Raw genomic sequence first — 26,397 nt, forward strand, 5'->3', positions numbered from 1 at the left:
AAGCCTTGGAGGTGGCCTTGGACTACAGCAGCACAGCTAAAGCAAAACAAAACAACACAACAAAAAGCAATGAGAAAAAAAAAATCAGTTTATATTCTCTGTGAGTATTCTCACTCAGCTTTCCAGTACAGGGAAATAAATCCTGTGCAAGTCTAGGACAACAGACCACCCCAGCTCACAGCTATGACATCTGCTACCTTATAAAACACAAATGCTGTGCGCTTTTTCTCTTCCTCGTAAGGGATTCAAATGCAGCAGGAGACAACAGACAGTCACCTAATAGACCATCATCAACTTCTGTCACAGTTTTTGTCTAATGAATTAAACGTGATGGTGCAAAACTCATCAGTTAGAGTGATTTCTGAGGTTTTTTTCCAGTTGGAAGTTGCTCAGTCTGTACTTTCTGTTGTGTTTGAAGCAAAGTCTCTTGTCGGATTTGCCGGCAATGTAGTTCAAGGGGAGTGGATCAGATGAAAAAGGATAAATTCGAAATCCCATTTTTCCTTGGAATTACGTTGCTATACTTCTCTTCCTAGAAACAGAGGATACTTTAAGAATTAAAGGGTGGAAGGACTACGTTAAAGATGCAGTTGTGTTGACCTCCCATAGAGATGAGGAATCTTGAGTGACCACTTTATTTTTATTAGTGGTTATCATGATGCATTAAGTTGGCCAGTCATCTTCACTCTGTTCCATTTTTCTCCCTGAAAAATTTGTCTCAGAAGCAGCAGACAAGAAAAGAGGCACTAATTGAGAACAAGCTCTCATTACAGTTTTCATTACCATATACTCTCAAACTTTGTTCTAAACCAAGCTGTTTCACTTTCTTTGACTATACCTATTAGTAGACAGAAAAAATTACCTCAGTAGCACTTAAATCTTCTTCTTTCCTCTCTAGTTTATAAATACAAGGAAATTTCAGTTCTTCCCAAGGTCAGAAAAAGGAACACCTCAATAACTTCTATTTCAGTCACTGGAAGTATGAAATAAGCAGGTCCAAGATCTTCCTATCAGAGGAAAGCACCAGGCTCAGCATGACAAGCATTAATCATTTTCATTGCCTATGGGAGCAGTCAAGGAGGTACAGCATTCCTACATATCCCCTTTCCATTTTTCAATATACTAAAAATCAGCCAAGATCCCAGAAGTATGTGCAACACATCTTTATCCCTCAAAAAAATTATTCTTATAAAAAATGTTGCTTCAAAATAAAATATATTACTGTTTATATTTCACTAATCAAATTAACTCAGAATGTAAAATAGATGTTGACAAATACAACCTAGCATTTAATACAGGAAAAGAAAAGGTAGACCCTAGCTCTTATACTAAAAAACAACCAGAAGGAGAAAAAAAGCCAGAAAGTGTTTAAAAGAATAAGAGCACATAAGGTAATCAGCGTGGGAGGAGGGAGGAGCAAGAGAAGCAAGGCTGGACTCTACTCCCCCAAGTCTTCTTCCACACTCAACTGTCATCTCCACTACAATAATTAAATAATGTGTTCGTAGACTTTTAAGAGAGGGTGTCCAAGTCTGATTCTTCAGAATCTTCATGCCATCTGTTTCGGAAGTTCCAATCTGCAGAAACAGCACAAACATATGCCCTGCAGTGAGGAATTTCAAATTTCAAACCAAAGTCCTAATGACTGAAAAAAGCCAGGTAGAACCAACAGAAAAAGAACCACTCAGCACATGGATTCCATACTTAGGTGCCTACACCAATATGACCTGATATTTATATGATTCTTAATGCTCCTGAATAGCCATTAACACAGTGCATAGTCATCACCTTTTAAAAAAATAACAAGGCACATTTATTTATAAAGATAAAAGTACCTAACTTCAGCTTGTGTTTTCTAAAATTATTTCCCCCATGAATAAAACACTGAACATTTTTGTAGTTATATTATAATTCCAGTCACATTTATGTTAAATGCAGAGTTATTGTGTGCAAAACCAGGCCTTAAAAAGTCTCACACTACAGGGTGCCATACTTTCCCTGAAATGCTGCCTGATACTAAGCTAACCCCTGTCTTTAGTGTTAACTATCAGGCTATTTGCCTGAAGCATTTGTTCAACTCCCAACCCTGCCCCCTGCTAGACAAAGTTTTTTGCTTATTGATATTGGCAGAGGGTAGGGGAATTTGGAGTGTTTTTTAAGTACAGTGGAGGCACTCAGAAATTTCTAGCATTTTGACCTGTTTTATGACTTCTAGCAATAGTCTGTCTTGATTTTAGTGAGAATCGGCAAAATTCTGCATTCATAAAAATATTTAAGAGGTTAACTCACAATTGGTTGAAAACAAATAGCATGTTAGTAAAGTTTACTGTCTTTATCAGTTGTGAATGCAAGACTTTCCCTTTAAATATCTTGGTCTACAATTAAAATGCCAGCTTCCAATATTTCCTCCAAAGGGAAGATTTCCAGGCCAAAAGGATTCACACAGTTTTTAGAAAGCTACATCTGTCATTAAAACAAGGTGCACACAATGTTTAACTGCAGCAGTCCTGACTTCTTTTTTGGAATACAGCATAGCTTCAAGAGTCAGAAGGACCACTGCTCCCACACAGAAAAATATTCAGTACCTTAGGTGGTATGAGCATTAGACTTAACATCTCCATCATGCACAGACTCCTTGTCAAGGTATTTTTCTAGAATACATTGCTTTCTTCTTAAGGTACAAATCAGAAAATTTATTAAAAACCAGCCCAAACAGGCAGATTAGACACCTTAGAAATGACCTGAAATGAACCGAAGCTGTCGTCTTCTTTAGTAGGACCACCAAGACTATTAAGGAAAAGTTAAGCACCTCTATGGCTTGTGAAGACATATTGAAGACTCAGGAGACTAATTTAAAGAAAGCAAGGGTAAGCCAAGGCACTGAATAAAAGGACAGCAAAAAAGGAAGGAGTTGCCCAAAGGAGGAGGAGCTGATCTTCCAAGTGACCAAAAGTGAAGTTTGTATACACATATCTATTATTGACAGATTAAGACTGCAAGCACTAAAAAGATATAAAACCACTAATAATCAATTATGTCTGTCTTGCAGTGAAACCAAAGTGCCACAAAAGGAAGAGCAAAATCTAGGAAAATTGCCCACATTTCCTACCACAACCTAGAAAAGTCTTATACTTTTTCCATAATCTAACCATTTTTAAAATGACGTTTCAAAGAGCAAAAAAAAAGTTAATTTCCAGCCTTTATTTCAATATAAGACCACGGACCAGGTCAGTTTCTCCAGTGATGAATGAATTTATTGCCTTAAAACACAATGAATCTTTTTAAACCTAAATATTCTTTTAGAAGGTATTGAAAAACTTGGTTAATTGCACAGAAACAGTATGCACATATTACCAGTTAAAACAACTTCTACTTATTTTCTATAATAGTCTTCTGATATTTTACTAAGGCACTATGGCAACTATCCATATTATGTAGCCCATAGAGTCATTCTCCTCTCTCAGACTCCTGACACGAATTCCATGCCCTACCTAATCCGACCATCCATGACCATCCCATGAATGAAAAAACCACACCAAAAATAGGAACTGAAGAGCAATTTGGTGAAGAATTAACAAAAAATACTTTATATTACCTATAGGCAAAAACGTCCAATTCTTAGTTTTAAAATATGTACTTCCCATCTGATTTTGGGCAAGTCAGTATTAGTCCCTCAGTTTCCTCTTTGCAAAATGGGGCAAGGAAGGTGAAATCTGTTTCCATACAGCAAGGTAACAGATTGAACTCATTAAGATTTGTAAAGCACTTAGGCTCCCTCGTATGACTACTGCTTTAGATGTGTAAATATGTTGTATTATAAAAAGGGAGGTTGAATTATGCAGATTTCCAAATTATAACAAGTTATGTGTAAAAATACACAACAAAGTTCTTTCAAACAAAGGTTATGACAATCACATTATGCTACTGGAGCAAATGGCAGAATGAGGACAATGCTGACATGCAATCACGTCAAAGACAACATCAGTAAAACTGAAGAGAAACAAGGTTTGAAAGACAACAGGAAAGTCAAAATAACATTATTTAATCCTGAATTTGATACATTCAGTTTTACGATAATGGTCAACAGAAACAAAATATAGCTATAAACGGTAATAAAATAGTTACAGAAGATTTCATTTCCCTGTATAAAACTGAACAAAAGGCAAAGTCTAGAGAAAGCAACTACCACACTTTGGACAATTAAATCACAGTACCTCTACTTTTAGAGCAAAAAGTGAGATTATTGTAAACTATACAATAACTATATGACACTTGGCTCAAAAATTTACTATCATTGAAGAATTAAATAACAACAGCTACATTTTGAAGTTCAACATACTGTAAATAAGAATGGAAGTAATAAACAGATTAAAAGTGAAAGACTTATCAACAGCCATTACCACCAAGGACCAGGTAAAGGGTGAGAAATACAAAGGGATTTACAGAAGTAAAACTCACAATAAACTCCTTAAAAAGAATGTAGATTATTTATAGGAAAGGTGGGGGTGGATGGGACAATTTATTTAACTAGAGAGTCTCAAATTATTCTGCCTTACCAAAAATTTTTTTCAGACCACGGAAATTCCACACAAAAGCAACTAAAGAGGTATTTCAAGTATAACTGTTATGATGTGCGTAAATAACTAGACAGTTGTGAGGAAGTTTAAACATTATCAGCAAAAATTTCAAATAATACAATTCCACGGAACAGCAGAAATGAAAGAAAATTAGCAGACTTGCCAAATGATTAAGCTGTCAAAGGAGCACTTATACAAGATAAACACACTGCAGAGCAGCTAAATCATTTATTTGCATTAATTATTCACAACGGATATGGAAGAACAGGTTCCCAGATCTAGTCTTTAGAGGTGAAATAAAATTGCCAGTTTAAATAGAGGGGCTCTGATAATGAAAAGGCAAGTAGTTAATAGGAGGTTATACAGTCTAACATTTAAAGAAACTTAAATGGCAAACCTCAGCGTATCCTGACACCAATAGAAATGGAGGCTTAGGCTCCACCTATTACTTCATCTGATATGCACAGAGTATAAACTTCTATTCAGTCCTGAGAAAGAGGAAAAGCCCAAGGGCTATTGCAGCATATTAATTTTGGAGTATTGCTTTGTGAATCTGTGAGTCACCAGTGCCTATCATCTGGCAGATAGGTAAGAATCTGTTAACATTATCTGAATCTGTCTCTTCCTAGAAGAAAATCTACTCTTAAATTTCTGAAAACTTTTCCCCATCTTGTTCATAGCAGTTCCTAGAGTGGTTTTGAGTAATCACCATAATTCTGAAAAATGTCAGTGGGGTAATGCAGTTCACACTGATTGGTATCAATAACTTTTCCCAAGTCCTTTGAACAAAGAGCTATTATGAAGATTAAACAGTTATGGAGCAAGAGACTGCAAAATAAAGATGAACTTGGAATGAACAGTTCATTTTTAGAACAGCTGTCTATTGCCAAGGAATTTCAAACTCTTACTCATACTAGCCCTTAAATCAGAGTGGAGGACCCATGTCTTACAAGCAATGACAAAAATAAGTCTTAGCTATTTTTCATTACATTATTGAATAATGCTACCTGTGTACATTAACATCTGACACAAGGCTATTTGCAAAGCCTCTTGACCCTAGGAAAGGTAAGAGGTTCCCTATTCCTGTCTTCTTTGTATCACTTACAGAGAGCTAATCCAACGTAGGTTACTGCTCGACTCCAGTGCACAGTACACATGGCTTTCCAGTTAATCTAAACCCAATACACAGACTATTACGAAGTCAAGAGAGTTTTTTACACCTTCCCAACCATTAAGAATAAATAAATAAATGACAACATCCCAGTGAAACTTCACTAAAATTCTTTAACCAAGGGAAAGTAATTTTAAAACTCAGTTGAGACCATGGCATAATCCAACTTCCAAATAACTATATTGGTACACAAAGCTGTTCTCCCTTTTAGCCAGGCATCACCACTTCTTAGTGTCAGAATCATCACACTCTTTCATACAGTTCAGCTCATATAGTCCAGCCAATAGAGCTCAGTTGTCTAGGCTAAATGTACATGTTTTATGACCCATTATCTTCACTCAGAGCTACTTTATTATTTCTCATGAAACACACAGCAAATAATTAGCAAGGTACAAAAATCATCTTGGTAGTGGATAAGAGTTTCATATTTTGATCCCAAACCAAGCCTTTTCTGAAAAAATTTCAAAAGCCTTATTCTTTGATTTGAAGAAATCAGTATTGTTCAGGTTAAAAAAGTTTACTTTCACATGAACTTTTCTTCATGAAAACCTAATTTAGTGGAGGTGATCAGCTATTAGTAAATTTATGGTATTTAGTATCTTCAGTCCTTCACTTTCACACTGCCAGCTAAGTCTTAACTTTAAATAGCTTTTATATATTAAATAGTAATACACAGTTTTACCTTTTACTACACACAAGAGCAATATTTAGAATGTACTTAACCATATACTGATGGGAAAAGATCCACTTAGACTAACTGGACTTAAAAAGAGGGAGGGGATGGAAAAATCATAGCAGAGGAGTCAAAGAGTCTGACTTAAGAAGGAATTTCAGTATTTCATTATTTTTTAAAAAAAGTTAGTGAAATAGAAAATGAATGGAAAATGAAAAAAGTTGCCAGTGTACCAGTGGTTTCAACCCCAAATCTAGAAATATGGTAGAAATTATCCACATACTACTCTACTTTCCAAAGAAGTCACGTATGAAGACAAGAGGGAGAAAGAAATGTAAATACAAAGCCACTAAAATACACTTCTGATTTTTGTTTTCTGTGTACAACAAAGTTAAGGGCAAAATGTTATCAGCTTCATGTTTGAATAGCTTGTCCCTATTTATGTCACATTATTTAAATGAGGCTTTCTGTATTTAATAGCGCAGTTTGTCCAACATATCCTTCGCTTGTCAGAGATAAATAGAATGCTGTGTTCCAGCACAAGAGAAAGCAAATCTGTTACTGCCACGTTCTGGCTGCAGTCTATGTTTCTGAAGAGATACCAGCTATAAAAAGAAGTACACCTATTGTTTCTACCAGGTTTTTCACACTATGTTGCTGGTTTCTCAGTAGAGCAGATCTCTTGCTGAAGGTGAGAAAGACCAAGTCTCTGAATAACACTGTTAAGAGACCAATTATTTTCTCATTTCCTTTGCAGCAGTCCTGAAATAGATTTTTTAAAGAAGGGGGGGAAAAAAAAAGGAAAACAGATTTTTTCTTAAAACTCTTTCACTTTGGCAATTTTATACAGAAGTTTAGGCTTGAACTGCAACACAGCTTCAAAGAGAATAACGCCTTTGTCATCAGCTATATCAGCTACGTATCGCCATGAAGGTAGAGGAGAAAGGAATGTAGACTCTAAGACAAAGAAAAGTTTATACTATTAGTTAAAGAAGATATAGTTTGGAAATTTTCTCTGAATTTCTGGAGTGGTAGAAGAAATGTCCAGAGCAACCATGTAGGTTAACCCACTATAATAAATGCTCATTTTAGAATGCTGAAATACTTTGTCATTTGGTATAAGGCAAAAACCTTGCTTTGCTGGGTCAGACTATAACCCTTCCAGTCCAGTACTGTCATCTCTGGGTATCTGTTTCTAGTCACCAGTAGAATATAACAGCAAGGTTTAACTGTTGTAGGATAACTATTCTGACAGAATACTTTATCCCTCAGCACTTCCGAACTTCTATTTTATTCACATAGCATTGTTCCCTCTGGCTAAAGCATAAACTCCAAATAAAGCGTAAATCCTGAAATAAAGCTAGTAAGTCTACTCAAACCATGTAAAACCTTCAGCTATACCCTGTTGTGTTATTACAGTTTTGTCAGCAATTTTTGCCAACAAATCCAGACTCCTAAAGAAACAGAAAAAAGACAAGGGAAGCCTGGGAATGGAAATCAGACCCTTTGTGTTGGTAAAAATGTAGTAATCACCTGATGCAGGAGACTAAAACAAGTGAACAAAGTGAAATAGGAAGATAATGCTGAGTAGTTGATGCAGTAAAGAAGGGACACTACTAATTTCAAAAATTCATTCTATTTTGACAATGTTTACCTCTAATCATTTGTTCTAAAAGGAAAATAAGGTATGCAGACTGCACAGTCTTCAGTCATACAGGAAAACTGAGAAGGCAGTAGCACATTTCCCATCTCTACACACGCTGTGATACCCCATATTCAGAGGTCTTCTGGGTTGTCTGGCTGCTGCTTCTCTTTCCCACACACAAGTCATGTTCATATTACCATAAATGTATTTATGAATTTTATTTGTGTTATGATCATCCTAAAAGTCTTGTCAAACAGGATACCCGAAAAGATGGTGACAGACACCAATCCAACAAGTTACAATCAAAAGAACCAAAGGAAAAATCACAACACTGAGGGCTTGCATATGCAGCTGGTGGATAATACGATGAGCTACTGAAGTCTGGCTGTCAAGCTAATACAAGACAAGCAGAGGGCTCCAACTGCTATTCAGTCTAGATACTATTTAATTGCTAACCTCTTGGAGAAGGGAGTTAACTAGTTCAGAAAAGCAGTCTAAGTGGTCTAAGAAAAAAGCACAATGTTATGTTAGGGCAAAGGTTGTCAGTAGAAATGATACAATATGCAACAAGAGTGATGAATAAGACCGCAAAGAAATAGGAGTACATTAAAGAATAGTGAAAAAAAAAGGAGAATTCTAGTAGGACATAAAGGAAAAGCATTACAGGTGTCAACTGAACACTTCCTCCCAGGTCTCAGTCCTTCATAAGAATTTTAGTAGTGTCAAACAGAAAAGGTATCAGCAAAAACACAAATTTCAAGAAGTTGTAACCAGAGTGACGTACAAGGCATGGGAAAGAAAGGAATGAAAGATGCCTCTCCTAGTTAATATTTTTTATGCCTAAGCATGAGTATTGGTAAAGATAATGGTCAGCAGTCGAAGACAGCCATATATGAGAACTATGATGAAATATGAGAAATATGCTGAAAGCCTATCAACTCTGGGTCAAGAAACTGGATGGGTATTCTTGGAAAGTGTAACTTAAAGTTTGACTCACCTTGCTTTGTACTGTTCCCAAGGCACCCATTATAAACTGTACGGTAGCAGAATAAATCTGTTCTTATATATTAAGAACAGATTTATATATTAACTATTATATATTAACTGTTTATATATTAACTATTTTAAACTATGAAAAATTAGTTGCTTTGAAATAATGTAAACATAAATAAAGGGTTGAAAGCAACTGAATAAGGACAACTTCAAACCAGAAACTTTAGGAAGTCACTATCAGTGTAAGAGACTTAAATGAACTGGAATCAGGCTAAAATTTCCAATGTTACAACATAATTATATTGGTTCAGGAGTTTTGATCTGTTGTGAGTTGACCTTGTCTAGACACCAGGTGCCCACTCTATCACTTCCCTCCTCAGCTGGACAGAGGAGAGAAAAGCCTATGGGTTAAGATAAGAGCAGGGAGAGATCGCTTCACTAATTACCATCACGGGCAAAACAGACTCAACTTGGGGAAATTAGTTTTACTACCAATCAAATCAGAGAAAAGTAATGACAAATAAAACCAAATCTTAAAACACCTTGCCCCACCCCTCCCTGGTTCCAAAGCTCAACTTCACTCCCAATTTTCTCTACCTCCTCCCCACCAGCAGCACAGGGGGACAGGGAACATGGGTCACAGTCAGTACCTCATATGTTGTCTCTGCTGCTCCTTCCTCCTCAGAGGAAGGACTCCTCACACTCTGTTCCTGCTCCACGTGGGCTCCTCTCCCCACAGGTCCACAGGTCCTGCCAGGAGCCTTCTCCAGCGTGAGCTTTCCACAGGGGTCACAGCCTTCTTCAGGCATCCACTTGCTCTGGTGTGGAGGCCTCCAAGGGCCCGCAGGCGGATCTTTGCACTCCTGTTGGATCTCCATGTGCTGCAGGGGCACAGCTGCCTCACCATGGGCTGCACCATGGGCTGCAGGGGAATCTCTGCTCCAGTGTCTGGACCACCTCCTTCCCCACTGACCTTGGTGTCTACAGGGCTGTTCCTCTCACATATTCTCTCTCCAGGTGCAGCTGCACAGCAAACTTTTTTCCCTTCTTAAATATGTCACCCTAGAGGCACTACCACTGTCACTGAAGGGCTCAGCCTTGGCCACTGAAGGGTCTGTCTTGGAGGTAGCTGACATTGGCTCTGTTGGACATGGAGGGAACTTTCCAGAAGCTTCTCACAGAAGCCACCTGTGTAGAGCCCCTCTCCCCCTGCTACCAAAAACTTGCCATGCAAACCCACTACATGATAAGTCATAACTCCTTCTTTAGGTCCTTAAGGTAGCTGTTGTTTTTTTGGGCTGGTCTTGCCTCTGTTCCTGACCCACAGGCAGAAAAACAAGGAGTGGTGAAGTATAGGGCATGGGCAGTACCCATGCCAACAGCATTAAAATGAGGAAGAAAGCAAGTTTAAATATGAATAATTCCTTGGTTCAATGTGATGAATTTTCTTTGTATTCACTGATGTAGCTTCAGTTTATCAAAAGTAAAGAAAACCTAATTTTTCAGGTACTTGCTTACGTGTTATAGCATGTTCAAAGTAAAAGAACATATAAGAAGACATATAAGTCGGGGAAATGTGATTTTTCAAATAAGACTGATACCAACACCTTGTGTGCCATTTGCTGAGTTTCTCCCTTCATATAGAGCAATGCAGCATAATCAGAAGAGGGTTTACTTTAGCAGAAATAACTATTCAGCAATAGCTCTTGATATACTTCAAGGCTAGATAACACAGTCTGAAGGTCAAGTTCTGACTTCTTGAAGCCTAATTTATTCAAGAGGCGACTAAAGTACTAGAGCTAGGAAATGGCCAAGCACTTTCTTCAATTGATGAAAAAGCTGTTTTTTTTTCCAAAGGATTTCTGCCCACAGAAAAGGATTATGAGCAGAGTAGGGCACTAAACACTGCCAATTTCCTTGGTTACTGTATGAAGAATGTTAGATGTTCAAAGAAGGAAAGAAGAAACTGAAAAACATATCAAAGATCTGTTCAAGAACTGAAGACAGAGAGGAGACAGAGTGCAACATTAATTGTGCCACTAAACCTTGTCAAACTATACAAAGGACAAGTAATGACCAAGTGTATCAAACCACTGAGATTTTAAAAGACTTCTTAAAAAGCTCTGTGTGCTTACTACTCAGCCTATCATACACACACACACACACACACATACATCCCTACCTACCTTTCACAACAGCTATGCAGCATAGTGCTACAGATTTTAAATTCCAAGACCATTGATAATTTTGTGTACAAAACATCCTGTAAAATTTGATTGTTTGTAGACACTGGAATGTCATAGGATAGGAAAAAATCTCCCTCTCCCCACCCACACCTGAACCATAGGGACTGTTAAAGTTAGTCCTATTTTGATTTCTTTTATGTGGGATCATTTTTATACACAATAAAAACAGTAGGAAGTTTTACTGTTTTTATGCTTGTCAAAGCAGGAAATATGACAGGTCAACTGGTATATGACTGCTATATCAGAATCCATTTTTAGGTGCCTGTTTGAGTATAAAGAGTACATATTCAATGAAAAAATTGGTCTAGAACCCTTCTCAAGTATAGTATCAGATCTAGATTTATTTGGCCAACAACATAAGGGAGGGGAAAAGTGCTGCAACACCTTCCCTTGAGGAGTCCTGTCTGTAGGTCTCTCCTAAACAGTCCCTGGTCCTAACCAGGGCTCTTCCATGATGACAGAAAATGCTAGTCTGCCACCCTCCTTCTTCCCTATCATCCATAAACTGAATCTCTAGCCGCATGCCATCCTCTATCACAAGTAGGTACCTTACTATCTGCAAGTATTGTACGACAGAAGACTGTTTTAGGTAGTTCATTAATCTTTACATAGCTAACACGTAAGTTGTATGCTCCCTCAGACAAGTATCTGAGATAGATATTTGTAAAGCTACTTTCACAAAGTTTTTCAGTATTAAGAGTAAGCAGGAATTTCAGATGTCCCCAAACAAAATGCAGCTATATTAGCACATGTTAGATGTGCTAAGCTGGCAAGACCTTTCTGTGAGCCTGCATACTAGCCTGGCCTTCTGGCAATTTTAAATATAAACTTCTTTCAAAAAACACACTAACCTTCTCCTGAATTCAGTTTGGGTATCTGCCCATTCCCATGTATATTCATCCTTCTCAACCTTTGTCAACTCTTGCCCTGGCTCAAAATCTTCTGTTTGTATCAAACTCTGTAGATACAGTAGTAGCATATACTGATGTTTTATACTAGTAATTTATCTCTAAAACCTAATCCTATACTGAATTTCCAGTGAGGCCAATCCTACTGCTTTATCATGGTTATCCCCTTTACTTCTTTCAGATTCCACAAAAATTCATTAAGTAAAATATTCTATTTTGAATAAAAACTTCAAATATTTCACCTCAATTACCACAGGTTTGCTGACCACTACTCTTTAGGCTTTAAAGCCCACTCTCTCCATCTCCTCTCATCTGTCTTCAAAACTTCAAGGATGTACTGTATTATAGAAACATTTTATTATTGTATTATAGACTCATAGAATGGTTTGGGTTGGAAGGGACCTTAAAGATGATCTAGTTCCAACACCCCTGCCATGGGCAGGGACACCTTCCACAGACCACAGACCACATTGCTCAAAGCCCCATCCAACCCAGTCTTGAATTATTTTATTTATTATTGTATTTGTTTTATTTCTATTACTGTAGAAAAGACAAAAAGGGCACTGGTGCTGTTTATGCATCTTTAACTTACTATTTTTCAAACTGTCCTTACAAAGAGATGTTTCACACATGAATGCTTGGTCTGCCTCCAGTTATTTTATAGAAGGTATTCATTTAATGACCCCATTATCATGTCACTTAAAATGCCTTATGTAAAATTCCTGGATCAGCACATTGGCCTTTCATCTCGGGGAACCTAAATGCAAAACTGAAAAATTACTTTCATGCTCTTCATCTTGCAGACAGACATTACTAATTCTCGGTACAATTTGGCTTAAGAGACCGTTTTTCCTTGGGAGAGGGGTAAGTGTTGATTAAAGCATGTGATTTCGGGCCAGAAAAATAGATGGAATAAAGATGCAAGAGAATCTTGAAATTTGCATGCTTACAGCAGCCCTAGATTTGAGCAATCTAAATCATATCCTCATTTTCTAATCAATATTTCTTCCATTTAAAAGACACTACACAATCCCTTCAAGAATCACTGGAAATTATTCAGCTGCAATATATGCTACCTACCTACACAATGCTTCTTAACAGCACCCAACCTACTGTGCTATGAAGTTCCCAGCTGTTGTGGAAAAAATCTACAAGTCTCTCTGTTTCTACACCTTGCATCCAACATCATGTGCCCAAGACTTCTACTTATTATATAACAAGTCTAGTAGACTTGTGAGTGTTTATATTGAATAAATTATTGGTCTTTGACTGTAAAACAGTGTCTTGAATTCATTATGACCTTTCAAATCTAATTTCTTAAAAACACTTATAGAGGAGTACAGAGTTATTCATACAGAAAATAAAGACATTTACTCTGAATTGGATTAATTACATGTCTAGTCTATAAATGCTATAAATCTGGTTGTGATAGTACTCAATATATATAATTCCCCATGTTTATCAAGTATGTAATTTTCCTGTCTGTGCTAAAAGACCCCTTGGAATCTAAATAAGGCCTGGCAGCTTTAGTTAAAAATATATTATTTAAGAATGAAACACATCAACTGTGATGAGCACTTCACATCAGATTTTAAAACAAAGTATGAAATAACTTTGGACAAAGCATATTAGACATTTGGAATGAAAATGAGAAAAACCCATGTGTTCAAGAAATTGGCAGAACAATCAGATTAGCACATTGACAATGCAAAATTTTACATTTTGTGTGAGAGAAATAAGGGGACAAAAATACTTGCAATTTTTGCAGTACCATAATTAAACTAGACTTCTTACGTAATTACTCACTCTGTGAATTTAAGAAATAATGATTGGGGATGGTCGATACTTTAAAGTAATACTTCATGAGCTAATGTTTATCTTGACTATGCAGAGCTAATGTAACATTTCTACTTTTCTAGGTCATTCTTGTGCTACAAGAAATAGAAAGGGCACTACTTTAAGTCAAAGGTTATGTCTAAGGTTCTAATGTCCACAAGAAACAAGAACAAATTTACACATGCACATGTGCTCCCCCCCACAAGCGTGGCTTTTGTCTGCCTTCCTGCCTTCCCTTCCTGCAGTATTCCAGCTCTAGAAATCAGAATATTGCTACAGAAATAACACGAGCACTTTCTAAATAGAAAGAAGAGATAATTTCAAGAGGAATTCTACATGAACAGATAAAACCACCACAAGCATAAACAAGCCTAACAAATTTGGCATAGAGTGAGCCCTCAGTGAGGACATATGCCTTCAAGAATTTTTTGCAACAGTAACTCAATAGCTACCTACCTAAGGCAACATCCTGTGCTGCTTCCTCCTACTACTTCCATTAATTTTATTTTGGGCTTACAAAGTGCATAGATAAAGAGAAGTAAAGCCAGTAACTGTTGACAGCTAACTTGATAGTAGCATGAAAAGCAAAAATGAGAGAGGATGCACAGAAATTTATCTTACTTTGAATTTGTCAAAAAAGAAAAACTCTTACATTTCCTCAGAAAATTATTCTTACCTCTCAACACCAAAAAAAAGAAAAGCAACCCATTGAAATATACAGTACAGTTAAAACTGAGTTTCCTAGCCTTCTGAATGCTAGATCGAGCAAAGTTACACCTCTCCCCTCCCACACAGCACCAAGTACTGCTGTGTGCATACCAGAGGAGTCTAACACAACTACATGCTGCAAGAACAAAGACCTTCCTCTCCTAACATGCAAACAACAAAAACCAGACAAAAATAATAACTATGACAACTGAAGATTTGAGATCTAAAGGGGTGTTGGGGGGAGGAAGAGAAGAAGAGGAAGGAACCACAGGATTGAGAGGATGAGAGCTGAAAAGTTAAACCACAATTTTTAAAGGAATGTTTTTGAGAAGTGCAACAGAGATATAGCAAATTGTTAGATAACACTGTGTAAGAGCACATCTTGCACATATCTAAATCTGAAAGTTACTATACCAGAAAAGTAGTATGTAATCGTGCTATTAAGACAGTAGTATAATCTAATCTGTACCAATCAATCCCAATAAAACTGTATGTTCACAGGCTTCCCCTCCAACTCAAACAATGAAATAATCTAAAGAATACCATATATCCCAAATCAATGAAAGCTCTACATGTTCATATATTACTTTAGACCCACTGGACTTATGCCATAAGTATATACTGTGTTCTATGTAAATTGCTCATGAGAACCATTTAATACTGTAGTAATATTTCAATGAACTTTCATTTTTCATAATGCTGGTACATTAAAAGCCTTTGAGTAACAGAAGAGTCTATTAAAAGTGAGTCAGGCATATTATGCAGCAATAAGGTTTTGAAAAATATCTACACATTTACAAAATAAATCAAACTAATTAATAACTTAGAGCTTGTTTGAACTAACTTCTTATAAGTTAATATATCTGGCTCAGCAGAGAGTCATATTTCCGTACTTCATTTCCACGTGTATTTTTAACTTCATAGACACCCCCATGCACAGAGTTACCCTAAGCAATCCTAGTGCACATAGATGTAATGATTTTGCATTGCTTCCACTTTTTATTGACACAACAAAAAAAAAAAGGCAAGTACAGTGTCTATGGAGAAACACTGTACAGTGTGACCCTAATTCCCAAAATACCTGATGGGCCATCCACTAATAAGGTGTTAGCCAGAAAAGGCAGGAAAAAGTATGTTGTGTTTAAAGGTGGTGCAAAACCTGTGGAAGCAGACTCCAGTAATCCTCCATTAGGAACAGTAACATAGCCTTCTACAGAGACATACTTTAATGTAATCATGACACTTTATATTTTAAAACTACATTAATCTCTAAGAAAAATAATTTCTTGTACAAAGTACAAAACAGAGAAAAAAAGCACCCGTAAAAAAAATTCAGTTATGTACACATAATATTTATGTATATTATGCAAACATATTTCACATAGAGAAATAAAAAAAATCTACATTTATCAGAAAAGAAACATTCTTATTACATAGGAGAAATGAAATAAAAAGTGCAAAAATAAATATAGCCACGTTTAAATGTTGTTACCAACCCATACTAACGTCAGAATTACAAGACTGATTTAAATGCCATACCCTTTTCTGCAGAGTTATTGGCATAACTGCAGGCAATGTTACTCTTCTGGAAGACAAACTCATGCCTGCTTTTCACAGAACTCGCCAACCTTCATCCAGATGATAACATGAAGCAGAAAAAGTAGTTAGCAATATGCCTTAAAGCCTAATTTCTCATAGCCTAAATATTGGAGAGTCAGCACAAAGGAAAGACTAAGGCTCTAGTAAATGTCACTCCATTTATGTGAATTCAGTCCTACTCAAAGCCAATGACAGAAGACACTGGGGTAGGAGAAACTAGAAATCAACCAACCAAAGAGCTTGAAAACTTGTCTTCTGTCCTTGGAAAGGCCCACGCTGATTATCTCTGGCTATAAAAATAAGCAGAACAACATGCATTTCTATCACTCAGAACTTTGTCTTCACTGTCAAAATAAAAACCAAATCGTTAAAGATTGCATTCTAGCACTTCACACTGAGTGGTTACAGTCTCAGGGTTTTTTTCCTGGCTTTTTCCAGCAAACAAAACATACTTCGGTACTCCTGACCTTAAGGTTTCAGGAAAGTAACTGAGCATAAGAATAGATGCAGTGAATCCATGGAATTCAATTTTCTGATTCTTAATTAATTGTATTCAAAGCAGAAGCAAAACACCCCTTTAAGTAATGCAATTCCTACTTTTGCAATGCAACCCAGGCCCAAAAATATGGCACATAAAATGTTGCAAGTGAGAGAAATGAAGGTTGTTTTATGAACTCGAGTTTTTGATCACCCCCACTCACATAATTACTTTATGTATCAAATATCTGCATAACAAATCTGTTTACATTAACATGGTTTGACTAAGGAAGTCAGGGTTTTTTCTTTCCTTCTAGGTCAAAGAGGGTAACATTTTGCATTGCTTACATGATAAGTCAAGCTATAATCTTTTTTTAAAGGTCTCATAATGTGCTTAATAGCAGAAAAACAGTTTTCTGCTTTTATGCAGCATGACAAAGCAGTAATCCCGTTGTAAAACAAATTATTAAACAGATGTTAGAACTGTAATATTGGATATTTCTTTTACAATTCTTGAACAAGCAGTTCTCATCAGAAACAGTGTTCCCTGTACTTGAATACTGCAGACATTCTGAAAAAATTATTTGTACTAAGTATTCATAGCATCTCAAACAATAACATATCACATGTGCAGGCCTACTGTAGCTTCATAGGCAGCCACTGCAAGTATATTACTGAGCACATATCTGATGTATATGTCCTATAATTATTCAGAACTGACTTGGTAATCCATGCTAATTTCACTAGATCATATTTATAATATTTTTCCCTCAGTAACTGGAAATCAGCACACTCTTTAGTAACCCCAAAATATCTAGAGAAGAATCTCATCTCCAAGACATAAGAAACTACATACTGGGAAATTAAAAATAAACAATTCGATTGCATCTAATTTTCTGTTTTGTAAGTTTTCTAAATGGCAAAAACATAACAAGTCACTAGCACCAACAAGATACTTCAGAATCTATGGATTAAAAGCATCTATTTTCATCCTAAATCACCTTTCTGAAATCCTAAAATCAGTAGGGCTTAGGTAAGTTCTGTCAATGAACAAGAGGAGCGAACACCATAACCTGCATTGCACTGGCATTTTACCAGCAGCTCTCAAATAGTTATAAAATACTGCCAAGCAATAGGAAGTAAAGACAAATATTTTCCTAAACTTTCAAAACCTGTTCTTGATTGAGACACACAATATGGAAAAAAACTGATAAGAAACCGATGCCAAGTCACAGAGAATTTCTTTGGAGACAGACATTTGATCCTTGTTCAGTTAGCTTTAAAACAAGAGCTTTTAATAAAGCTATGAAAAAAGGTAAAATACAGCAGATACTACCCATTTCCTTGCTTCAATAATAAAAGTCCAGTTTTAACTTTGACTCATTTTACATTCAGTCTATAGCAGTAACAGATCCATAGCAACTAACCTTCTAGGTTTAAGGTATTTATTGACTTTTATTTTTCTCTCTTAAACTCCAGTCCAAAATCCTTATGACTCTTCTGAGAAAATAAAAAGTATTCCTGAGATCAAGTTTAAAGTGTTAATTCTGTAACATTTGGAATTAACAATCTTTTGTACTATAGCTATGATAAATGTCAAGTATTTGCAATTAGGTTTTTTACCTTTCAGGCACGCAGTTTTTATTTCCTATGGGAGCACGTTTTCAAAATTCTATAATATAGCTCCAAAATTTTGCTGTAAGATTTAGAAAATAACTTGTGGTATCAGAGCCTGATCCTGTAGGCATTTTACTCACAGGAATATTAAACATGCATATGTTTGCAGCAACAGGAAAAAAAACTCCCTCTACAATCTTTTTTCCTTGGATTTATGAAAAAACATTTGAGAAATAGTAGCTGCAAAACTTGGAGCACCGCATTACTGAATTTATTGGGAAAGAAACAAAAATAACCCAAGCCATTTTTCCTTATCCCTGGGTACTAAAGGCTCTTGAAATAAAATTGACCTATTTGTCTGCAAGGTGAAGCAAAGGTTTATTTTCCTCAGTGAAATTATCTGTATTTTACCTTTTCCAATCAGATATAAAGACCAGACCTATTCAGAAAGTAAGGAAAAACTTAAGTGTTGTATTTGACTTGGTAATAAAAGTCCAATATTCAAATAATTATTAGATTTTAAATAAAAATACTACAGTAATTTATCTATGCTAATGAAAGTAAACATCAGTTGCACCTAAGAGCACTATAAATAATATTAAGGAATACTTTCTTTTCTTAAATTTCACAAACACCCATTTAATAAAATAAAGTTAATAAAATACATCTCAATTTCTAAGCACAAGCCTTGCAGAACCACTTCACCATGTGAAAGTCAAGAGGAGTTTTGTTGATAAATGTGAGATACAGAAAGGCTTTGAAAGCCAATTATGCCTTCAGGGAAACATATATAACCACTTTTTTTTTTCCCTACAGATAAAAGATTTGACTTGTCCATGGCAGGTTTGCAAAGAATTTTGCTGGTGCTGGTGGACAGGAAGGAAATCAGATCCAGCTCACTTGCTTGAGAGCTCTGTAAAATGACTATGTTTATGCAGCTTTTCACTCCTATTTTTGTCACTAAGCTACCAGATACAGTTGTGAAAACATTGTGCAGATACTTTTTAGATACTTCAAAATATAAACCACTTCTACTTCTTGCCACTTAAGAAAGCAAGACTAAATGAAGTGGGCAAGAATTGAAATGTCCTTAGTAAATTAGTAGCTCCGAGTAAGGGTTTTATAACAACATATGGAATAGAGATACCCTGTCAGTAGAGGAAGGTCAGTGATGTCCTTAAGGCACTGACTATGGAGTCACAAGAGCTGATCTATTCCTAGCTCTGCCGGATATAATGCAGGAATGTGAGCATTTATAAGTAACAAGAGCAAATCAGACTCAGCTTTTGCTGATGAAAAAACCAAATTCTAGATAACATAATTCCATTAAGGTTTATAAAAACTTTGATGCCATTTTTTGTATTTATTTTTTCTTTAAGCTAAGGCATAAGTTTATTACAAGACCAATATCAATCAGGTAAGTTATTTGTGGTGATACCTGCACTTCCTTGAGAGAGTGCTCCTGTCTGCCTGGCACAGACAGTCTCTTTGTCTCTTTGCTAGAAGAGTCAGTTATTGCGTGACCGTAGAAACACGTACAGGGTATTTTTACATAGGTACATTTCCATGTGCTTGACAAATAACCAGTTTCTTTAAAATCACTCTACAAAAGAAAGGTTTCAAAGTGATTGAGTAAGTAGTTGTCTTTCTACTCCTTTAGTCCCTTAGACAAAGAAATGTAGCAAGATCTTAGTCTTCAAACAGAACACACAGCACACCCTCTTAGAGGGTCAAGATATGCAGATACGGTTGCACAGACTGTACTACCTGCAAAGCAACACAGATATAAGGTACCTAGGAACTTCACAAAGAAGTTTGAGCCATTGTGATCTCTCCTGTCTATTCATACAATTATCCACCTATTAAATGCTTCTAATTTAAGAGACTGCTGCACCACAAAAAAAGAACAAGCACAATGCATAGTTTTAGCTCTCCCTCTTCTAGCCTTTGCACACACACCATGAAGGAGCAGTTTAAGGGCAAAGCAAGATAACTCTGGATCTCAAACCCTGCACTGAAAAGCCATCCAGAAATATGCCATTTTTTAGTTCTCAGCAGATCACTGTGCTCTTGTTGGCCAAGAAACATGTACCACATGAACTATGAACTCCTTAATTTTAATGCAATCTTTCAAGTACTAACCCATGTGTCAGCCTTCTTCTTCCCCCTGGTTATAACTATGGATAGAACTGAGTCAAACTGATCCTTAAACACACTTAAAATAAGATTCTTGGATAAAAATTGCCAGTGACTGTATTTTCTGGCAGTCAAGATCACAGGCTGGTTGTACTGGAAAATAATTCGTCAAGGGTCAGTTTTTCACAGGCAAATGTGTTTAGTAACACATATAGAACCAAAGCAAAGAGAAACAGAGGTTGCAGAAAGACAGTGAAGGGACAAAGACACATAAAACAGATTATCAGTGCCACAGCTGAATCACTGGCTTCAGTTTTACTGTCTCCATATGTTTGTCTTCTGAAAGAACTAGTTTTATTTGAGAAAGAGAAGCCTTTCTCATGTTCGTATTTCTGTTACACAGAAGTCATCCACCAGCACTCAGTCAAGCAAGTACAGAACACCACAAACCATGTACTTTCCTCATTGCACATTGTGACTGCTTGGACTGACTTGGTAATGCATTTTCTATCCTGGAGTCACAAAGCATGTATTCTCTTATATCTTATTTAGAAAAGTATTTATGAATTCTTTCTCAGGTCATGATTTTCAAGTATAATCCCTACTTCAAAATTGTAATGCTGCTGGAATAGTTTAGGAAAACACTAAGAGATTCATATAAGGTTTTACATGAAGGTATAAGCCCCAAATACAATGACTCAGAGTATTTTTTCATCACTTCTCCACAATAACTGTATAGAAAAAGTCTAGACCTACCTTTCCTCTCCACTAAGTTACATATTGCTTCCTTGCAGTTATCCTACAAATTCCACTCCTTTGGGCTTGAAAAGATGAGTAGTTTGTTTAGTAAACTCATTTAGGATTTGAGAAGTCTCCATCCCAGAAGAAAAATAACATCCAACCATGATGACTTCATCATTCAGCTGTTCCAATGACCCATACTTTGAGAAATTTTCAAAGAAGAAAATAACTTTAAAATATAACTTAATGAGAACAAATAGATATAAGTATTATGTGCTAAAATACAGTATAGGAACTAAATATGAAAATCAGGATATGGACACTTGTCCTTTCGCCCTAATGAGAAATTATTTTATTAGGCAGAAATTGGGCAGATCCTGTCTGCTTACCAAAATGGAAGGGTTCACATTGCAAGAACAATGGCAAAAATCTGAACATTGCTCTTTAACGCAGCTCTAAATTTTGCAGATCAAAGAACAGAATGCAGTTTTCCATCCTCACCAATTCTCCTCACAAACTTGTGGAATCTTAAAACATTGTTACACGTGCTCCTTGCAAAGCTTTTCAGCTGCCTATTTTTGCAATCAATAGGTTCAAGCCCAACAGAAAAGCACACGGATAAAGTTCTGTCAGCCGAGTTATATAAGAAAACTCTTCTATTACATGGACTTCCCTCTCACTACATAGCAGTAAATTCTAGTGATTATGAGAATAAATTCTTGCAAACTTCCAGCCTGTTTCTCAACAGCTGATATCATTTCTGTGCCATTATCAAGAGCTTGCAGCTGTTCATAAACGCCAAGACTTAATGTAATCAGTAACAGGAGTTATCATAACATAACTAATATAAAAAAGCTATTTATAGCCTAAGAATGCAGTAATTGAAAAATCCCATTCTGATCACAAGGCAATCTAGTGTATCTTGTTTTCCTGTGGATATAATATCAAATTAAGAAGCAAAAAGACAGATATACCAGTATGCAGCATATGCATACATATCAGAAATAGGCAGGAACAACTCATCAGTACCCTAATTAGAAGCACAGGCACACCTCTAAGATAACCGATATACATTTCTCTCTTGAGACTTAAGTATTAAATATCATGTACACTATTGGGCTAAAATATGAGCTGATTAGCTGCAAATGAATGTTCTGTGACTGAAACGGGAGAAAAGAAAGTTCACGTTGTCACTAGAGCAGAGGTCTAATTTCTTCTCCCTCTTAATTCCTCCTCCCACAGCTGCCCTTCTTGAAAAAATTTCTGTGGCCTGATTAGCTTTTTTTTTAAATCTTCCCATTTGAGGTGACTCCCATCAGGACTCTATCATGAGGGACACGATTAAGTATACTGTCTTGAAGGTTTCCCTTTATCCATAAATTAAAGGCAGTCATAAAAGTGTGAGTGCCCTCAGAAATAGCAACTTTAAGTACGTTGAAGACAGGGAGAATATTGCCATTGGGCAACGGTTATCTCCCACTTATCATTGCAGCATTTCACCACTTGCTAAAGATATATGCCACCTTGTTAATAGGAATAATCAACTGCTAGAAAAGTCTGGAAACCCTAAGCTCTAAAATCCTCAACTGGAAGATGTATCAGTTCCTGCCCCTGCAGACACACAAAAAGAATGAACATCAATTGTCCGTAACAGGATGCCCTTCCACTGCCTGGCCATCGCAGTTCCTGCCATACAAGCACAAAACTGAAAACTATTATCCTGAAGATACTCATCTAAGTGGTCTGCAGATGTTAAGACACAGATACCCATTGTCCTCTATTACACAGTGTGGTAAGAAGGGTGAGAGATCTGAGGTTTATTGTCAGTTTCTATACTTTTTCTTACAAAAGGGAAACGATACATGCATTTGGTCCAGTTTTCATTACAACTCTAGCTTGATCTCTTAATTACATTGGCACAGCATAAAGATTACCACTACAAAGAGTTAAAAAGACCATGAAGCAAAAATTCTGGGGGAACAACAATACTGTACTAGTGGCTCTGGAATTTCATGTGAAAGAACAAGGAAGTCCTCAGTTATCTATTGTAAATAGAAACAAGAAAATACACATGTATAAAGAATATAAAATTGTTTTATCAATCACAAATATGCAATACTATTCTATATGCACGATCAAGTTAATTCCACCTGGTGGACACCAACCAGGTTTAACTGTGATGTTTATATGGACATGTATGTTGTATGTTTTGTTTATGTAAAATCCAAATTACACTTACTGTGGTAACATTTATGCACAGAAGTAGGATGGGTATATTCCTCTGCTTGGTTCTACAGCTCTCAAATTCTTATTTGAATAGATAACTCTCAGAACATCAGAAATGCAGCAACGCAAGGATATGCTAAAAACTGTACCAAAACTCCTCACAAAAACTGATCTGACTTTGAGCTCCATTCTTCAGTTAATAGCCCAACACTAGAATAACAAAGTCTTATGATGATAAAATCATAAAAATGCTATCATCTTACATGAGTTTAAGCACTGTAAAGGTTCAGTAAACTACTTCGCATTTTCTCCTTCTTTTGCAAAGCTTTTAATTCAAAGGCGGTTGTAAACTTTCAATAACAAACACCTAAGTTGTCAATTTTACCAAATTTGTTGCATTTAAGGTAATGTAACTATTAATCACTGACTACCCTCTTTCATTTAATAGTACAAAACTATGAAGCTATTTATGTTATAAATACAGCAGTACCTGATATAAAGCAGGTGTCTACAATACTGGGCAATAAGATGACAAAAGTAGACCAGAACAGGACTGCAGAGGTTTTATAAGACCAGAGAAGAATGTTGACGAAAAACAAAACGGAAAAAAAACCCCAAAACCAAACTTAAGGCTGGGTCTCATTTTATGAGTGTTACTAAACACCACTCTGATTAGTCTAGACAATTTGTCCTGGGACGTGAGATGGGAACATGTATCTGTTCTGATCAAAAGACCATTCAGACAATGGTGTGTTAGAGGAAGATGTCAGTAGTGTTCTGTTCTTACAATCTTACTGACCCCTTGCATCCCTCCCTTACCGCAGTATCACTTACTGACTGTGCCACCAACGGGAAGCCACCTCGAGAAAGATCTGCCAGTAAAATACTTATTTAATCATGGATCTGCCTATGGCAGGTATGGAGCTGCTACAAAACGACCTGAACTTCCAGTCTAACCCTAAATAAAAGCATCCACCTCTGGGAACAATTATGAGTAAGAACAGTGTTAATATCTATCATATCTCATTCCCTTCTGAAAATTATGACGATTCAAGCTCCATTCATGAGAGTTTAATCTTTTAATATCAAATTCAATGAAACTGAGTTATCAAAAGTGACTCAGCAGCATTAGAGAAATTCCCTGCAGTTTCACCTGGCTTTAATGGTCAAGTCAAAGGAATGGGCACTGTTTGTACCATAACCTGCCCTCACCACCCTGTAATTACACAGTACTTTAGAGATATCACAAAATCAAAATACCAGGTAGTCAACTCAGAGTTCAAGGGATGAATATTAAAGAATCACTTTTTGAAAAATCAGGGTTTCCAAATTTTCAGAGAAGGTTTTCTAGACAAGGTATTAGATCTACTGCAACGGAGGTTTCTTATTCAAAATACAGCACAGAAAAGCCAGTTTCTTGTACTGAGAAAACAGTCCTAAAAGAAAAGAAACTTCAGGTTTGACTTTGAGGCTGATGAAGCCCAAAACAATCAAAATCCAAAGGATTATTAAAATCATTTCAATCTGACAAACATTGGGAAAATGTCTACCAGAATCTTTGACAGTACTGCTGATTTTTTTATTTTATATTAGTACAAATTGCAAAAATTTAAGCCTAACATTTTCCTGATATAAGCAGATTAAAAAACAAGCTTGCAGAGACAACATCTTAGTAACTACAAAAGTTAGAATGACCTTGTTTTCTTGCTCATAAGAAAGGAAAAAAAAAAGACATGCTATTTTTGTGAAGTTACAACGTTTACAGTCTTTGCTTGGGTTCTTTCTGGACAGTAACATATATATGTATGAAATATATTTATTTACATTCATTTAATAGATTAAAATATTGAGAGTTCATAGTTTGACAGAAAGCAAATATTTTCTCATCTCTAAAAGAAAGATATACTAACAAATGAACCAACGTAAAGAAGATAAAGTAAAATACAAAAAGAAAAGAAAACAAACAAACAAATGATTATTCTGAAGTTTCCTCAGGCTGATGTATCAGACAGATTGTGCTAAGGCACATCCAGTATAAACCAGGCAATACTCCTGATTGCTAAAATGCGAAATTGTTCAACCTTGCCTTCTGATTTTCACCTGTACAGACAAGTGACTTTCTGTCACAGTGTTAAGATGACTGGTCAAAGTACAAAGGTACATGCATTAAGATAGCAAGTTTTAATGGGGCTCTAAAGAATTTTAATCTACTGTACTATCAATAAATCTTTCCTTGGTGCAGAGGTACAACCATGTAAATGAAGAACAGAACACAGAGACTGGAGCAGACCGCTAGATGAGACACCACTAAAGGGAATCCAACCAAATCCTTTTTGCAATCCATATACTGGAGACTTCATGTAAAAACCTTGAGCTCTTCGAGTCGGTTCTGTACAGAATGTTTCTACTGCTAATCTGTAAACCAGTTGGAAAGACTTTTTCCCTTCCCTTCTGACTTTCAAACTCTTTTTTATGTAATTTAAGGGGAAGACATAGGAAAAACTGATATATGTTTAGAGGCTGAAAAGCAAAAAGACTTGAGAACTGATAAAGGAGGCTATGTGCAATGCTCTCCAACTTGGAAGGAAATCTGGTAAGAAACAGACAGACTGGAATTACAGAGTAAATTTAAGCAATGCATCTTTTGGTTGGAAAAGATGTCTCAACCCTCAGAAATTACTTGGAAATTCATGCATTACTACATTTCAATAAAAACCCCTTTTGTTTTCACATTGTTTAAAAGTTGAGAAAACAAATACATCAGCCAAAAAATCCATCATGAAAAGGTCTAAGAACCAAAGGCTTAGACATTTATGTCTGCTAATAGAATTATATGCAAAGTTT

The 26,397-nt window shown here is 36.2% G+C and overlaps 1 protein-coding gene across 2 annotated transcripts in view; it reads right to left on the bottom strand.

Annotated features, from left to right (window-relative positions):
* GRB14 (growth factor receptor bound protein 14) overlaps nucleotides 1–26,397 on the bottom strand; it is a 61,417-nt gene that overhangs the window by 27,797 nt on the left and 7,223 nt on the right. The window contains exon 1 of one of the 2 annotated variants that reach the window (XM_027733602.2): nucleotides 16,297–16,359. The exons of the other annotated variant lie outside the window; for it this stretch is intronic. Within the exon in view, the coding sequence (XP_027589403.1) occupies nucleotides 16,297–16,359 (63 nt within the window). Of the gene's footprint in view, nucleotides 1–16,296; nucleotides 16,360–26,397 lie in introns of those variants that run through there. 2 annotated transcript variants of the gene reach the window in all.

This window comes from Pipra filicauda, unplaced genomic scaffold (assembly GCF_003945595.2).
Source record: "Pipra filicauda isolate LSUMZ 115617 unplaced genomic scaffold, ASM394559v2 scaffold253_size2546935_pilon, whole genome shotgun sequence".
Classification (NCBI taxonomy): Eukaryota; Metazoa; Chordata; class Aves; order Passeriformes; family Pipridae; genus Pipra; species Pipra filicauda.